This window comes from Athene cunicularia (genome assembly GCF_003259725.1).
Source record: "Athene cunicularia isolate RWA chromosome 7 unlocalized genomic scaffold, athCun1 chr7_part1, whole genome shotgun sequence".
Classification (NCBI taxonomy): Eukaryota; Metazoa; Chordata; class Aves; order Strigiformes; family Strigidae; genus Athene; species Athene cunicularia.
In genome coordinates, this window is record NW_020799107.1 from 25,381,755 (window position 1) to 25,399,851 (window position 18,097).

General features: G+C 45.1%; 1 protein-coding gene across 1 annotated transcript in view; it reads left to right on the forward strand.

Annotated features, from left to right (window-relative positions):
- Window positions 1–8,731: 8,731 nt before the first annotated feature.
- SLC15A2 (solute carrier family 15 member 2) overlaps window positions 8,732–18,097 on the forward strand; it is a 79,449-nt gene continuing 70,083 nt past the window's right edge. Inside the window, exon 1 of the mRNA XM_026852823.1 lies at window positions 8,732–8,858. Coding sequence (XP_026708624.1) covers window positions 8,792–8,858 — 67 coding nt within the window. The 5' untranslated portion in view covers window positions 8,732–8,791. The remainder of the gene's footprint in view (window positions 8,859–18,097) is intronic.

The following is an 18,097-nucleotide window of genomic DNA, read 5'->3' on the forward strand; positions in this document are numbered from 1 at the left end:
AATTACTTAAAATAGGCTATGGTTATAAGAAATAGACAATCTTGTACAATGTGTAAAAGGTCAGTGGATTAGAGTGCTGCGTTCTGCAAATGGACAGCCTTGCTATGCTGGGGCTGGCAGTCAGGCAGCTGAGAAAGAAAGGCTTGACTGGGGCTGGTGTTGAAAGTGTGTCAGGGTGTTTTCTGTATGAATGTGTGTTAGGGAATTTGGGAGATGAGAGGGAGTATGGTGGGGAAAAATTTCTGTGGTATGAGGCACAGCCAATGGGTGAATGGTGTCTGAAAGAGGAATCATCTTGGGTGGGGCTGGAGTACTTGCTCCTGTGACAGATCTGGGCTCCCTCAGTTCTGCCTTATCCTCATCCCTCAATCCCAGGCTGCCCTCAGCCACGACCAGGTGTAGGAGAACCTGGAGACCAGAGAAGTGGCTTTGTACCTTTGCGTGATATGGTGGTGCACACTGCAGAGAGAAGAGCAACTCTGGAAAGCTCTGGGTTTGATGCTCTCAAGCAGTACCAAAAATGTAGGGTAGCCAGTTTTATTTTCCTATTCTCTTGACAATGTTGCTTAAAAAAGTTAAAGAAGATATCACTGAGATATTACTGAGATATTGCTGGGCTAAAGTTTCCTGAGGGCTCATGGCATGGAAAAGCTTGTTGCTCCACATGGCTGCTGCACTGGCTGAAAAGCAATGTGGTGGCAGCTCACATTTGCATTGTTTCCAAGGGTGGAGCTTTTGCTTTTCCTGTTTTCTAGGTCCTGCCAAAGGAGCCTAGGTGGGTCAGTCACAGGACGCTCATCATGCTTCTCTCTGGAAACTCTGAATGGATTTATGCTTGGACTTGATTTGACTTATATTTTACTTATATTTTATCAGGAGTGCAATTCCTGTTGCCTCCAAGGAGAATCTGTTCAGCTCCAGACATGTTCATTATCATCCTTCCCGGTCCTCTGATGTCTGAATAGTCCCTTGCCATCTTCTTCCAAATCAAGACCACCGTTGAATCGGTTTGAATGCTACATGCAATGCGTTGCTCCCACCTGACCAGGGACAGCTGTTCTTTGTGCATGGCTGCACTGCAGAAAATGCTGAGGTCCTGGGGATGACCTGTCTCAAATAGGAGTCACTGCCCTGTGTTTTCTTTTCTGTAATCTTTCAAACCACCCTCCCATCTGACTGCTGTTTTGCAAACTCCTATGAAAGTTGGTTGCAAAGTGCTATCATTGCAATTTTCAAACAAAAAGAGAGAAATGGTTGTGGCAGATTCAGTGCAGTATAATTGAGGGCAGTGACATGCATTACATTATAGCTGGCCTTTTTATCTCTGGTCCTTTCATTTTTTTGCATAGCAAGATGACAAGAAGTCAGCTTAGGTTGACTGCTCCTTGCCTGAAGGGCCATGCCAGTGTATCAAGAGATGGCTATGTGATGGCCTCCCATACAGTTTGAATGTTAAGCCTTGTATGTTTGCCAGTCTGGAAGATTCTTCATTAAAGCAGTTCTTATCAGTGCAAGTTCAGATCCTATGGTGGAAACAGCCTCCTTTGCAACCAACAGGGAAGGGCTGAGCCATGGCCTGGTTTTAGGGCCTGATCAACCTTGCAGAGTAACCCATCTCCCTGGGCAAGAGTAGGCTGCACCTTCTTGAGCTGCTTAGTCAATTTGGTTCACTTGATAATGGTAGGATGGGTGTAGCAGCCTGGCTTGCTTTATCCTGGAGAGCTGTGTCTCCAGGGACCCTTAAGTCATCTTTTCTGCAGTCAGTGACAGATGAGGCTGGCTTTGATATCTTCTTGTTTTTTCCTTGGGGACTCAAATGGAATCAGTAATCTATTTTAGGTGGGCTGCTGGAGGGAGTGCTGCTAAATGGCAGTGCAATTGTATTTTGATACCAGTGGGTAAATCCAGGGCTGATTACCTTACCCATCAGGGCTAAAATGAGCATGGAGACTTCCAAAGCTGATGGAAAGGGAAAAGACCAGGCATAGAGAGTCTGTGGATCAATAGCCATCCACATATTGAAGAACAGAGAAGCAAATCCATCCGTCAGCTGATAGCAATAGCCCATCACCATGGTTCTGGAGTGACTTGAAGGATGAGCATTCTCCAACTGCATGGTGGAAGCAGAAGGTTCAATGAAGTGAGCTTCTGTTATATGCCCTAACGCCAAAGAAGATTTATTTCAGGAGCAACCCAGTGCTAGCAGTGATGTCTTGTATCATATCCTTTGGGGCAGATACTTGGCCCTGGTGCTCGGTGTAAGCCAATCCTTTGGTTTGCCTTCCCTTTTGGCTTTCCTTTGCCTTCCCGTTTCTGGCTCACCTTGGTTCATCGCATGTCAGATTATTTTCATACTTGCCACCTGCCAGGATGGGGCATGGGCCAAAAATACACTAGAGCAGAAGGTATGGCATGCATAGCCTGCTTTCACTGGCCAGATACAGCTGTACAGTCCAAGCCTGTTGTCCCAAAGCTCTTTCCTTAGCCTGTGAGCAGGCAGAGAGCTTGTTGCCTTCAATAAGTCTTTTACCTAAGAATGTACTTTGTGACTTACCCCACAGCATGGTGTTAAGTGATGCAGACTTGCTCCTCTCCAGGCCATCCCTCAGCCTCTGATGGAGAAGAGAAGCTGCTCACTGTGCTGTCTAAGCTGTGTTTGGCCATCCTGCCATTTGAGCAGACCTGCTGCCCTTTGCTGGCTTGCATATCAGTACCAACTGCCTCAGGCAACCACCCAATGCATCTGCCACAGCTTTACAAAGCAGCCACAGCTTTCATTGGCAAGGCCAGACTCATCCGTTCTGCCTGAATGGGGCTGACCACCATCTGGCAAATCTCTGTACCACTGGGATGTGTGGTAAAGAGCAAGGGATGGAATACTCCAGTGGCATCACTGTAGAACAGGGTTTAGTCACTATAAGGAATGGCTGTGCCCTGATGTGGCTGATTTTGACCTTTCAGCTAGAATGAGTCAGGCTCCTTCCCCATTTAAAGCCAGCTGGATCTACAGTGTCTAGCAGAGTCATGATGTCTGTCACATAGGTAGTTTTTTGGGTGCCCATGGGTTCAGTTTTGGTGGTGGGTGGTCTCTCCACAGAGAAATTTGCTCTGGCAGTCAGCACATAGCTGAGATATCTAAGAGTCTGCCCCAGCAAGGGAGGGATGGATGGTGTAGATAGGTGGGGCAGATCTGGCCCATGCAGGTGGCAAGTAGCCATCATTTTCACTTTGCCCTTCCCCAGCAAACACAACCCCCAAGCTTGTCCTCTTTGGCTGGCTGGTAAATGAGCCATGTTTACTGAAGAGGCATTGGAGGCGGTGTAAACCTGTATTGCCAATAACTTGCCTCATTGCATGTGCTTTATTGGTGCCAATGCACCATTAGCACAGGTGAAGTGTCAGGAAAGTGCACTGGCAATGCAGCCCAGAGGGCAACTGAGCACCACCCAGCTGCTTGCTCACTCCTTCCCCATCAGGGATGGAGAGGGGGAAATAGAGCTAAAGGCTCCGGGATTGAGGCAAAGACAGGGAGGGATGATTCACCAATTATGGTCACAAGCAGAAGACAGACTCATTAGGGGAAGAAAAAGAACATTTATTTAATTTGGACATCACCACCACCACTAATTACCAATCAAACAGAGTAGGATGGTGAGAAATACAACCATATCTTTAAAACACCTTCCCCCTACCCCTCCCTCCTTCCCTGGCTCAGCTTTTCTCCCAATTTCTCTACCTCCTTCTCCTGAGCAGTGCAGGGGCGCAGGGGGTGAGTGTTGTGGTCAGTTTATCACACAGTTCTGCTGCTCCTTCATCCTCAGGGGGGAGGTCTCCTCACACTCACCCTTTCCATGTGTTGCAGTCCTCCCAGCAGCAGACTGCTCCAGCGGGGTCTTCCCTCATAGTCCCAGCTTCTTTGGGCGCAGCCCCCTGCTCTGGCGTGGGGTCCTCCACAGGCTGCAGGTCGGCATCTGCTCCACTGGTGACCTCCATGAGTGCAGGGCACAGCCTGCCCTCTCACCACGGATGCAGGGGGGGTCTCTGCTCCAGCAAACCTCCCCCCAGCCTCCTTTCCTCTACTGACCTCAGTGTTGGCACAGGTATTTCCCTCACTCCTCTATCTCTCTCAGGCTCCTCTTCTTAAATACTTTATCACAGAGGCACAACCACCATTGCAAATTGGCTTGGCCTTGGCCAGAGGTGGGCCTGACTTGTAGCCAGGAGATCTTCAAGAAACTTCTCACAGGAACCACTGCTGTAGCCCCCTCCCCTGCTACCAAAACCCAGCCACACACAAACTCAGCACACTGGCTCCAGCACTAACAGATCTGGGAATGTAAATGGTCTTAGAGACTCAGAGATGCACATTTCCACCCCACCAGAATGTCTGAGATTTAGAAAATATTCCTATCCTGAAATAGAACAAGCTGCCTGCATTTTTAAATGAATGAAAACATGAAAAACATGGCTTGAGTCAATCAAAATGTTTTTGTCATGTTTTACTTCAATTGTGACCTTTTACTATGTATTTGCAGATTTTTTAACTGTAACAACAAAAATATTTGAAATTACATATTTGAATAATTTTTAAAGTTTATTCTCTCATTTCTTATATAAAGACAGTCTTCTCAATTCCTTTTCCCTGCAAGCCCACAGTTTTCACCAGTCTATGTGAATCCCTACTACTTGCTTAAAAAAAAAAAGAAAAAAAATCAGTTGGTATAATCTAAATCTGCTTGATTCAATTAGAAAGAGCTTTTTCGAAGATGCAAAGTCAGGGAGTTTATCTCTCTAATGCTAAATGATGGCAAAGAGGTCACCACTGGACATAAAATCAACCCCAGAACTAGTTTTTCTTAGCTTCTAGATCAGTTTTAAATGCTGGTAATTCTGTCTTTGGTTTGAGGCAGGAAATAACAGTAAGAGGCTTCATAAAGCACCTAGAAATTATTTGATAGTGAGACACCAAACAGAGATGCACATCCACATGTTTTACAGTCCTAACTGCAAGCAAAGACGTTATCCACTCATTCACTGGCAGTTGATTCCAAATCCCTACGAACAGCTTTAAGAAAATGTGTGTTCTTGAGTTTTGCCCTCAGCTAAGTCTCACCTCATACTAGGTCTTGTAGCTACTTGACTAATAATGTGAGGCGCAAGGGTACAAGCCACCTGACAGCTTAGCACCACAGTAAATCTAATCACTCCTTGCAGCATGTATTGGTTTTTAACTAGACTTTGCTCCAGCTCTGTGTCCCTAGCACACAGAACTGTCTCGTTGGTGACAACTCACTGAAATCAGTAGAGTTACACTCTTACATCTGTGGGTCCGGTCCTACAGGCTCCTCTTAGTCCTCTGCAGCCGTGTAAGCCATGCCACAACTTCAGCCTGGTGTGTGACCTGCCACTGGGCAGGACGATGCTGGCATATTAAAATGTCTGGATGTATACATATTCGTATGAATTTTGATGCTATATGATACCTGTAATTGTCTGAACTGTTCAGCCTGAGGAGGGTTGAACTGTGATGCAAAGGAAGGAACCCTGTCTGGCCAAGATTCAGCAGAGGAGATCTCTGCCATGATAACAAACCACACCAGTTACTCAGTTAAAACCCCTATTTAATAAAGACAGTCAATTTAAGAGGTCTTTGGGATTTTCTGAGAAGAAGGCGCTCCTAATCAGTGCAAAGGGAATTGCTCCTGTTTATTTCAGGGTTAAAGTTGCCCCCAGATTTGCAGATGCTAATTTTGAAAAAGAGAATCAGTCATTAGTTTTTAATAAAGAACTTGTTCCTTGGGAATTGGTGGGAGGGACTGAAAGCATTTCCCTGTATGGCTTAGAGTTCATTAGTGCACTGATCAGGGACAGTGTGCAAGAAAAGTGCAGACAGATGAATATTCCTTATTTAACCTCTAAATCAGTAACTCAGAAAAAAAGCAATTTCTTCTAAATCTGAGTTCCAGGTGACTGCCTTTTATCTGAGCTGCATTGAATTATTCCCCTGCTAAAGTCTCATGAAACAGGCTGTCTGCTCCAGCAGCCATTGACTCCCTGAGATAATTTTGAAACCTAAACATTCTGGTTTTACTAGTAATGACCCATCTTCCACTCTGGTGATGTGAGAGGCTTGAGGAAGGTGTTTGTGTCCAGGTGTCAACTTTACTCACTGGATCCCTGTGTCTTCACTGGCGTGGGGACAGGCTGGGTGAGCTGGTTCTTGCCTGTCTCCTTGGCTGTGGGTAGCATTTGGGTACAACAGAAAGACATGAGAGGTTCTGGCAGCGGTGCTACCTCCAACTAAGTCAAGAGGCAGTGTCCTCAGCCTCACGCTCACTGCACAAGCTTGTGGCTAGATCTAACCCTTATTCCCACTGCAGTGTCTCAGCAAGGTCTCCTCTCTTCGGTCTCAGTTATAATTTCTTCCTCCCTTGGTTGCCCCATGTGATTCATCTCCAGGGTTTATTTCTGTGTGGTGACCACCAGACATAATTTTTCTACAGTCTCCTGTTTATTCTGGACTTACACACTACAAGTTTCCTACACAGTCCATTTAAAAAAACCCCACAGATTTATTTGGTTTTCCGGACTCTGGTCAAAGTAGCTATTCTGAAATCCCATAGGGATGTAGCATTAGGGGTAGACAGATGTAATGAGCTGGGGCTGCTCCGCATAAGCAGTGCAGCTGGCTGAAAATAGCCTTGACCTTTTTATAAACTGAAGTATTGTCCAGCCCTGTTTTAACTGACCTGGCATATTAATGTGCTGAGGTGACTGGGCAGGAGAACTGCCTCAGCATTTCCCAGGTGTGTTTGTTTGGGCCATGTTTGCCTTGACAGATTTCTTCCCGTGCATGAACTCTGAGGCAGAATGAATATTTTATAAAGCTTTTTATATCTCTGTCTATGATTTTTATGGCAAATTGAGCTCCCCTCATGTTGTACTACTTCTTTTTCTTCCTCTCCTTGGTGACCTCGCAGTCATCAGTGCTTGAATTCCTGTCTTCACATACCTCACTTTCTGCTGTCTCTGAGGAGGGCTCCATATCCATGACCCAGCGTGTGTGGCTTTGATGCTAGTTACTGGGGTCTGAAGGGCAGTTGACATGGCTTGAGCAGTCTCAGGCCTGTCTAGGTGTGTAGAAGACCCCAGAAGTCTAGGATTCCCTGCCAGGAGCAGCAGTGGGAACTCCAAACTTGTTGCGGGGCTTTCAGGCTCTTGCCTCCATGCCAGGGAGCATGGAGACCTCAAGAGTTTGCAGGGTCCTCGCTGTGGAATTGATCTGGGTTCCCTGAGCAGCCAGATGGTACTGAGGTCTGGGGACCCTGATGTCCTCACTCAAGTGCAGTCCTGCCAACACCCAAGGAGGAGATTCTTCCTATCAAACCATTTTACTACAGGTTTAGCTCCACAGACAAGGCAGCTCCTCCTGCTTCTCACCAAAATAGGTGAGAGGGTAATCAGGCTCTTAATCTCAAGGGATCCAATGTAATTTTATCATGTCCTCTGAATTATTCTGTCATAAGCATCTTGAATGTCTGGTTTATCTCCTCCAAAATGATCAGTACACTGCTCATCAATCAGCCTTATTTAACAACTAACATGCTGCAGGTAGTTTAGCAACCTGAGCATTTTGGCTGAAATAATTGCATTTTCTGGAGTCCTGTGCCTGAACTGAGAGGGAGCTGCTGGTGCCTTTGAAATACTTGGGTGCTGTGGAGTTGGGGGCATGGGGTGCCTGCATAGATGGCCAGCTGGCCACCTATATCAGGCTCTGTCCTTCTGCAGCATGCCAGCTCTGGGCAGCAGCAAATTTCACTTTTACAGTGGATTATGAAGGCAAGGCTGAAGAAAGTTAAAACTTCCTTTCTCTCTCAGGCAATTAAAGAACCCAGGTTACTTTGCCTAAGGAATACAGCTCTACCTGCCTGGCTTGCTCCTACTTCACTGCAAGCATCACTTAAATGGCAAAGTGATTCTTGTATGTGTAGAAAGTGGTGGTGCCTGAGAAGTGTTCAGCACTCACAGGATGACTGGCTTTTTGGAGGAGCTGAGTAGTCTGTACAGCGAGTTTCCCTCCTGCTTGCTATTCACCAAAGCCTAAATCTAAGTTTAGGCATTAAGCTGATTATAATCTTGAAAACATACGGCATCAGTTCTGACTGCTGATCACTTTTGGTAAATTGGCTTGATACAGCCAAATCCTTTGAGTTGCTTTCTGTTCCCCAACAGGGAATGTGAAAAAAGGACGAAGCTCTAGGGCTGGGAGAGACCAGGTCTGGCCAAACTAGCTCCAACACAATTCCTGTTTTAGCTGTCTATCTCCCCTCTAGGCCCAGCTGTTTCTACAGGAGCCCTTCTCTGGAGCACTTGCAAGTCAGAAAGTGACCCCACCGATAACTCTACACTTACAAAAGCACTGAGTGGTACAGAAAATATGAAAGACTCCCCTGGAATACATGAATGATGAATTAAAGAGTTAATGAATCCTCAAGAAGTTTGCATACAGAAATCAGAGAGGGGAGGTTCAGCAGTACATTTCTGTGGCCAAACCCACAGATGAAGATTAACTGAAAGCCTTCAGGGACAACAAACAGAACAATGTTACTGTGAGGCCAAGAGCTTGTTTCACCATTTGTTCTCTGTCCGTCACCATGGTATACAAGTGCTGCTGTGGATACAAGAAGAAATAACCTTATACTCATTCCCTACATCCATTGCAGACACATCTTGAAGTTTAAACAGTTCAAAGTGCTCTTTTTTTGTATTGGATCACTTCACTGCTTCCTCCATGGAAATCCTTCCATCTGGGGACACTCCACCAACACATTTCTTTGAGACTTGCTGCGGATATTTCCGTAAGTAACGTGCTTTGATTGTATTCCTGTTCTTTCTGTGTTTTCTGGCTGGGAGTGATTGAGCAGACAGATGTCGTGTGAGGAATGTCTTGGGAATGGGCTGTTTTGGGGCAATTGTCCAAAATATCCATGAAAGAGCTTCAGAATCAGAGTTGTGGAAATCTGCACTGCGAACCTGTTTCTAAGATGTATGCTTATCCGGGTGAAAAAGTCTTGAAGTGTACGATGTAACCTATGTGTCCTGTTGTGCCTGCTTATATTGCAGATCACTAATGCTGTCGAAGTACCTGAAATTGTTTGCAGAAACTACTTGACAAATAGTTCTGAAAAACAAATAAACCTAAGGAAAAACTGCCTCTGTTCATAGGGGGAAAAAGGCAAAAGGCAGAAAATGAGCAAGCTACTATTATTTTTTGTGAATTAATCACCCATCTCCAGATCTGACAAAATAACTCAGAGGAGGCTGGAGTCTCTTTTTGCTTTATTTTCAGCCAATGCTGGAAGCAAAAGTGCCAGAAATCTCTTTGCAAAGCCTGTTCTGATGAGATTTCCAGCCAGTTTCATGAATCAAGTTGGTTTGGATTAACTGTGAATAAGCCCTTGGGCAGAACTAGCAAATCATGGGTTCATTGATCACAGACACTTCTGTGCACGAGGTCTGACCCAACACTCAATAAAGGCAATGAGAAACCTACTGGGGCAGCTTATTTGATAGCTGTGGAGCCTATTTGTGGGTCTCTTCAAAGCAGCTGGAGTCAGCTATTCCCAGAGACTGGAAACTGGATGGGGCTGAATTTTGCTTATGGTCCATTCACCCAATGTATGGGGATTTGCATCAGGATCAGGGAGACGTTCTCTCCACCATACACTGCTCGTTTAAAAAACTGGTGTAGCAGTAAGACCTAGTAAGAATCAAGTTCATTTTTTCCTCCTGCTGCTCTGCTGCCTTGTTTCCCAGCAGTAATTAACAGGGATGGATGCCTACTTCTTCTGGGATTGTTTGACTGTGGGGACAGTTTCAGGGCTGTCTCCACAAGTACCATGTTTTTTATGTTATGCCCCTCTATTGATCCCCTGTCTGAACAATTTCCAATGGTGACTGCTTTGAGCCCAAAGGTGTCTGCAATCAACCCTGTAACACTATTCAAGGAGAACACTATTTTGAAAGGCTGCCTCTTGTGAAGCGTGCTGTGTGTTTTAAATGTGACAGGCTACACGAGAGGGCCTGAAACAGAGACAGTTAAGAAAGCTTGGGAACTTTTCATCCTTGAGCCTGAGCCCAGCCTTACTTTCTGGCTTTGCTTTGAGAGCCTCTTATTCAAACACACCCTTTTCATCTGGCATCCAAGCCTGGAACAGACCATATCCCCTCTCCAATCCAAATGAGGCCAGAAGTCTTAAAAATTAAAATTCTGTCAGAAGCTTTTGCCTCAAAATGGGTTCTCCAACATGATAAGAATGACTGATCTTGTCAGATTTCATAATGGTGGAAATCTTTTGAGACTCTCCCCTACATTGCTTTGAAATTCCCTTCCTTGTGCCTGGGTTCCTCCTGTACACCCAAATCCCAGCCTCAGTCTAAGCTAAGCAGAAAGTTGCAGCCACTGCTTCAAGACACGGATAAAACCTTTCATACTCCTCTGTGTCTTAAGGACATTTCAAAAATAGAAAATTAAAATATCTACAGAATTAAACATGGAAAGAACTCTGTTTGAGATGAGGAAGAGTGTGAGTTAATGAGATTTGGGTCTTCACCAAGTAATTATGGGATAATTAATATAATGACATACATCTGTGGCCCCAGCTGAGCTGTACCTGGGTGGTGATGGCGAAAGGCAGTTGAAAAGGCAGTGTGTCCCACTGGTCTGTTTGGGCATTGTTACTGTGGGGGCTGGGTTTGCCAAACGCTCCTTGAGAGTGATGTGTCAGACTTATGGCACAGGGGTTAGTAGCTGTTTCTCAGATTTGTGTAGCACAACAGTGCTGTTGTAGTGTGATTGCAGCATGCATAAGAGCTGCTTGCTCTCTAGCTATTTCTTATTATCCTGTTGCCTTCCTGGTTGTATTTGCAATGCTGCCCTTGAATGTAAATACTGTGAGTTCTCAGTAAATGGAGTATCCTGAGATCTTGGGTGGCTTTTTTTTCTGGTTTATGGGCATAACCAGAACAAGTTTGAAGGGCTGGTTTGTGTCACAAAGAGGAAGAGAATATGGGTTTCCGTGTTCCTCTTTTATCACAGCTTGACATCTCCTTGACTTGTACTCCTTCTGAAGAATGAAAGAGTTAATGTATTCTCTAGCATCTTTATTGTTTCTGCAGAATAATCACTGTTTTAAAGATGCCTGCCTTGATATCACAATGTAATAGTCTGCCTGACTAAACACTAAAAAACACTGAGAATGATGATTTCATTTGAGGCATCAATAACTTAAGATGGCAACTCAGCTGCTCAGAAAATGGCAAAGAAAATGGTTTTTGTGTTAAGTAGCTTGTTTTGCTTGCCCTACAAGTTCCAGCTGAGGCTCATGGGGGTCAGATTTTCTGGAGGTGGAAATTCAGTGCTGAATGTCTGATGGGGCATTGGGGCTATAAATTCTGCTTGTGAGGCTGTGTGAAAAGGTAATATGTGTGTTGAGAAGTAAAGGCACTAACTGAACAATCATCCCAGAGTTGTTGGCCCAGTTCTTGTTTCTGTGGCTGGTTTTACACACAACCTTGGGATGGTTGCTTTTTTCCCTTGTCCTTACAATTGCTGGACCAGTCTTGCAGTAGGTGGGAGAGAGTAGGAGAGGCTGGATCTCCCATCTGCTTCTTTGGGTGGTCTGGACAGCCCTGCAGCTGGCAGAGTGATTTGAGTCAACCAAGAGCCAAGGCAGCAGGGTGCTGTGATCCCTATGGCCATGTGGGCTGTCACTGTGCTCCCGAGCAGCTGTGGCACCAAACTGTGCTTGCAGAGCCAGATGATACACTGGAGATGGGACTTGGAGGGGGCTTCCTCGAGGCACTGGTTTTCCTTCAGAGCTCTTCTTTTAGAAGGTGGTTAGTCCTCTGTCACTTCTTCCCAGCCTGGTGGCAAAGTTACTTGGGCTGACAGCCCTCAATGTGGAGGCTGATGCAGGAAGACAGGTTGGAGTGAGCCTGTGTTTGAAGGGGTCTGTGCTGATGAGGGTCAGATGCTATTACCACAGGGGCAGTTAATTGAGGGGGTGTCAGTAGACAGCATGCCATCTCTCTCTAATTTTCCTTTCCTGCCTGTTATTTAATAAAACTATTGAGAGGAAGGCTGCATTAACTTTATATTTATCTTTAATTCTGTGACTGCAGTAAAAGCCACTATTTGAGAAGTCGCTGGATACAGGGTAGAATTGGTTCTGTAATAATAATAATAATAACTTGTTTTCCCTCTTTGAAAATAAATATGGTCCTTAGTAGAAAGATTTACCCATTGCTGGCAGTCAATCAGCCAGGACAATTTGAGCTCTGAGCACTTGATTAGAATAACTTTAAGGAAAATTGCCTTCCTGAATCAAGTAAGGATCCATTAACCTGATGAAACAGGGTTTGCTTATCTGAGAGGTTAAGACTCAAAACACAGCCTGGGCTGCATTAGATGAGGCCTCTTTTAGAATGGCATAAAGACGGAAAGTAATAAAAACGCCATCTGTCATGTCTAGTCAATCAGATCTAGTATAAGAGAGGAATTATTCCTCTGACTTTACTGTTATAAGATCGTCTGTTTGTTAACAATAGGAAGTGTCAGGAATGCTGAAAACTGGTTTTATTCCCTCAAATTATTTCTAGCTGTCTTTATCTTGGAGATAATGAATATTAATCTGAGTTTATACTGCAAAGAAATATTTCTAGATGAGTACAATGCTAAGTTATTCCATGTTGAATTTCTTTAGTGATTTATTGTTAGAGCTAAAACTGAATGGGAGCTAGAGGAAAAGTGCTATGTACACTTTGCTTCTGAGAGTGATTATTTCTATAAACAAATCTCTTGCAACTTGCTGAGCACTCAAAGGTTCTTTGAAGACAATTGAATATATACCTCTCGAGTGGCCCTCTGCATCTTAAAGGACTGGCATGGCTAGATCTTCTCATGTAGCCTAAGCATAGCTGGAGGTCATGGAAAAGGGGATTGTGGTTTTGGTGTGGATTTATTAAAGCTAATAGATGTTGCCACTAATGGGTTTCTCTGTCAATGAGTACCAGTGTGCTCTCCTCTGTTTACTAAGGACTATACAGAAGCATTTGGAGACATCTAAAGGCTGAATGCCAAGCAGTGAAGGCATGCCAGCTGTGGGCACAGGAGATGGAAGGGGTGGTAGAAAGCCTATACCAGCATATCCCCAGCATTGCTGCTCATCAACTGGGGTGAAAACACCATCTCCCCTTGTCATGCACCACTGATGAGACCACAGTGGATATAATAACTGACCTGAATGGGCACATCTTCGTCATCTAGAAACTTTTGCTGTAGCTGGTACATGCCTATGGTACCTCACAACGTATGTGTACCATTCCCATCTTGCTATTGCAGCTGATGAGCTTTTCCCTGTTTTCCAGGCAGACATCCTCTCCAGGGAAATAGGTTTAAGAAAACAAGTGCTGAGACTAGTGAAACCGCTGCTAGGTCTGAGCATTTTGCTTTGCTCAGATACAGCTTGGATTGGCTGCTGGTGAGTAATAAATATAAAGAAGGACCTGTGATAGCTCACCACAGGAAGATACTGGAAATCTACAGAGCCTTTATATCCTTACAGTGTACCAGGAGCTGCTTAGAAATAGATTAGGAAAGCAGAAGGGCTGGAGGTGAATGTAGTAGCCTGAAGAGCGAATGTGGCTTAATTTGACTTCTTTAAACCTCCTGCTGTTGTGTAGGACTCATGCTCTGAGCCTGTGTCTGCAGTCACTCAAAACACATGGGGCTGGCTCTGCTCCTGGTGAAGCCAGCAAGGCTCTGGTGGTCTGTGGGGGCAGCGAGAGCAACATCCACCACTGCCTGCTGCTTGGGCGTGTGCCGTGCTGCTGCCCTGCACGTTCAGCACCGCTCCATAGCTTCTGGGTGGCCGCAGGCTGGAAAACACTAGGGGTGGTTTTTTTGTGGCCATGGGAAAACACATTTGTGTTCAGGGTTGCTGTTTGCACAAGTGAAGCATGCAGAGTGTTTGCAGGTATGTAATGCAGGACTTGGCTGTTGTGTGATGGGCAAAACTCTATGCAAGATCCCAGGAGGAAGGAGACAGTCTGGGAAAAGGTGGGTTAAAGCAAGTGCCTGATTCAGTATTTGATCATAGCCAGAAGATGCGCTCCAGTTAAGCTACTGAAACAGAGGAGTTTCTTTCTGGAAGAAAGGCATGTTGAGCAGAGGGAAGTTAACATGTGCTGGGGGGGTGGCGGCATCTGGGAAAGGCTGAGCACCCCTGGTCCTACTTATGTCAGGTGGATCAAATGCCACTCAGCTCCTAGGAAAAGTGGACGACTTTACTGAAGTTAGCATAAGGACGAAGAGGCACAGATTAATTCTTCATCCTACACAAGTATAACTTTTCCACTCACCAAACTCAGGGGATTTGCCACAAGTGCCAGTGGAGAGCAGACTGCCCTAGGCACGGGAGGGCCAGGACAAAAGGAATTGTGCTACAAAGTGTCAGGGTCCCTGGAGACCCAAAAGCTGTATGTTCAGATGAATGTTTAAAAAGTGAAAAGGTCTCTTAATTCTGTGCCAGTCTCTCTGGGACCTGATGCAGGGAAAACCCACATGACTGCATGTCTTGCTGGAGCTGGTGAGAGCTACTCATGCTCACTATGTTAGCAAATGGATCCCCATGGTCGCTGTGGTGGGAGGCTGAAAAGAATGGATGGCACTGCAAGCTCGTTATGAAAATGCAGGGAACCAGAGTTAATGAATCTTGGATGAGCCCCTGATCTGCTTGACCCTTGGTATGGCAGTGGAGGGAGCTGGCTGAGGAGGATCTGATTAACATCTCAGTGGAAATGACAGTCCCTAGAATGCAGAAGGTTGTATCATATCTGTTTGTGCTTGCATCTGGGAGAGGTCACTGCTGGAAATCTGAGATCAATCTGGATTAGATCTGCAAGTTTTTTTATCAGAACAGAGGTATTTTGGGGATTTACATGTTCTCTGTCCCTGGCAGCTTGCCCTGATGAAATACTGATTACACAAGGCAATCTAACTGAAGCTGTAGCCAAAAAATCAGCTGTGGGCTGGGAATATGGTGAGAATACCCGCTCGGCGGTGGCAGAGATTTTAAATTGTGCAGTGCATTATGTCTTCTGACTCAGAGGAGCTTACAAAGAGTAAAACAATCAGACTGTTACTGTGGGTGCATGGAAAAAACTGGAAAAGCTGAAATTAATGCCTTCCCTGAGATTCTTCTAGTTCTGTAGCTGGATTAATGAATTAAACCATTTGTGCCAGATATACAGCAGATTAGTGCTGCTTGACTCTTGTTTTATGGCCAGCAGAGTTAAGGCTAGGAAACCTGAAATATGTGCTCAAGGCGCCTGACAAGTAGCGTATACAGAACTGAACCCCAGGGTCCTGTCCTGCTGCCACATGCTGTAGCCATGCCCCGTCTTCCACTGCCCCATAGACCCCCTGGTGCCAGGCATCCCTGTGAGCTGGCTGCAAGGAATAGTTACAGGATTCCTGCTTTCTCATTACCAGCTGCTTTTTGCTGAAGGACAGGCTAGCAGTGAGTAAAAGCAGGTTTTTACTCCAGAGCTGGGTGAGAGAGGGTGTGGGACTTGCCACCCGAAAGGAGCTACTGGCCAGCTGAGGGGTCAGCACATGAAGAGGAAGCTCCCAAGGCAGCATCTAACCTAGAGGCTGGAAGTGAGCATGGAGAGGAGGGCAGTGCACCCAAGGGATGACTGAGACGCTGCATGTGACTGTCTTTCAGCATTCCTCCAGACCCAAGGCTGCTGCAAACTACGATGTCTTCAATAGCTGAGCTATCCCTCAGAGCCTGTGGCAGAATAAATCAGTAGCTGTTTTTTCTTTGCTGTGATAATACTGCAGGCAGGGCAGTTTAATGGATAGACTGCTAGCCTTGCATGCAAGATGTTTCAGCAGAATTTGCCTTCATCAGGATGGTACTTCCATCTTTTGCTCATCTCTGAAATGAAGATACTGATACCTGCTCAGTGAAATTCCCTGAGACCTGCTGCCAAAAGGCACTGTCAGATCCTGCTTCTGATACCATCAGGAAGAAAATGTTCTTGGGACACCAAACAGTCCTCAAGCACTTTTTCCAAACTTCTGCCACACCACATCCATCTTTCTTTCAGCTGCAGGGACCTCCTGCTGCCTTGCTCCAAGAAGGGTATGACCCAGCCACAGCCCCAGGCAAGTGGACTGGGCAAACCTTCAGGTTTTTCCGTTTCCAGGTGCTCTCTGTTATTCAGAGGTTTTGAACAGAGAGCCTAAATTATACCTGAGCCAGACAGATGTGGTATTGGATTTCGGAGGGCCTACACACCTTGTTTGTTAGGGGCATAAAAAAGACATTCAGAATTGATGACTTCCACCCTCATGAGTCAAGCAGCACTGTGTGTGTTAGGAACTGAGCTCACATGCCCTTGTACACGTTCCGTTGACTCTCCTTGACTTTTTTTTTCATTGCACTCAGTTGCTGACTTTACATACCTGTGTAAAGAGTAAACCCAGTTATTGTATTAACTAGGGACTGTCTCTAAGAAGTGGGCAGCATTTCTAAACTGCTTTAAATTGTTATAAAGGGGAAACATAGGCCAAGCAGGAAGTGCATAACACAGAAACATTACAGGAACTGGACATATTCCCATGGGTCCAGATTGCCTGGGCACCTGGATGTCCTTTTTCTCTGTCTTGAACTTACTGAAACCAATGCTCCAGTCAGCTCAGAGTCAGTGTATGGTACCTTATCCCATAGCATCAAGTACAACTTAGAACTGGAGGGGAAAATAGCAGGAAATGAATTCAGGAGGTCATTTAGCCCATCTCCTTACTGATAGCCTGAATAGTTAAATTATTGCTGATTTTCTGTGCAATAACTTAAGCCTTCCTTGCTTACTTATTTGCTTACTGTTAATCAGTGGTCTGTTTCAAAAGACCACAAGTCTTATTCTGGAGACAACTGCCAATTTTTGCAGTGGTTTTGTGATACTCCCATCTTGAGGGCCTAGAAAGTAGTTTAATTTTGTGGTTGCATTTTGTTTGTGCTGGTTTTTGTCCATTTCCTGCCTCAGCTGATTAGCTTTATCTTTCCCTGTGTTTTGCTTGAACATTCCCTTCAATGAAGAGAAGAATCCTAGTTTTTCCATGCTATGACAGCCTCTTAAAAAGTTGTTTGGAAATAAAAGCCCTTTGCCGATGTGTTGGGTTTTTTTCTTCCTAATCTTCTAACAGAAGTCACAAGCATTACCAAGTAAAGCTTTTTATTCTTCCCAACAACTATTCTCCCTCCAGCTTTTCTTTTCTATTGCATTGTCTGGCATGTAGTGCCTATACTTCTTTTCTGCTTGTTTTTCATAGTGCTTGCCCAGAGTCTCATACTGTTAGCTTTGCCATGCTGTGCTTTGTACTTATCTATGGTACATCTTCTTATAATATGACTAACACCCCCTGGATCCTGGCCATACATCCTACACTCTGGATTTAAATCCTTCTTACCATCTCTTTATTTTAACATATCATGTGTGAATAGCCTGCCCTTTCAAGCCATAATTAAAGTTTTGCTTCAATCCTCCTTTCACAAGCCACTTAGTTACACTTTACCATCACCTTTTTATGAGTTGTTTGTCCTGTTGTTCTTTCTTTCACTTCAGACCGTGTACATAGAAGTAGCTATTGCTGCATGCTTCTCCTCACAGTAAAGTTCAGATGTCTCTCAATGCATCTTTTTAGTCCTCCTGACCAGTTCCCCTGGGACAACCTTTGTTCAGCTAATATAATTAGGAACTGCATACTTCTTTGTAGCCTTGACTGTATTCTGTGTGTTGAGGTGGTGATGAGAGATATGGGGCCATGGAGCAGGTGGGACTAGGATTTTGGTGTGATGAAGAGGGAAAGGATGCAGGTGGCTTCAGGGCCATGATGTGTGGTGATGGAGACCCCATATGGCTCTACTGATGAATACACAGAATGTCATTGTGAGCCATTTCTGTATCTGCAGAAAACATCTGGGGTTTTCTCCTGCAGAGGAGATGCCTTAGAACCTCTCTGTAAGAA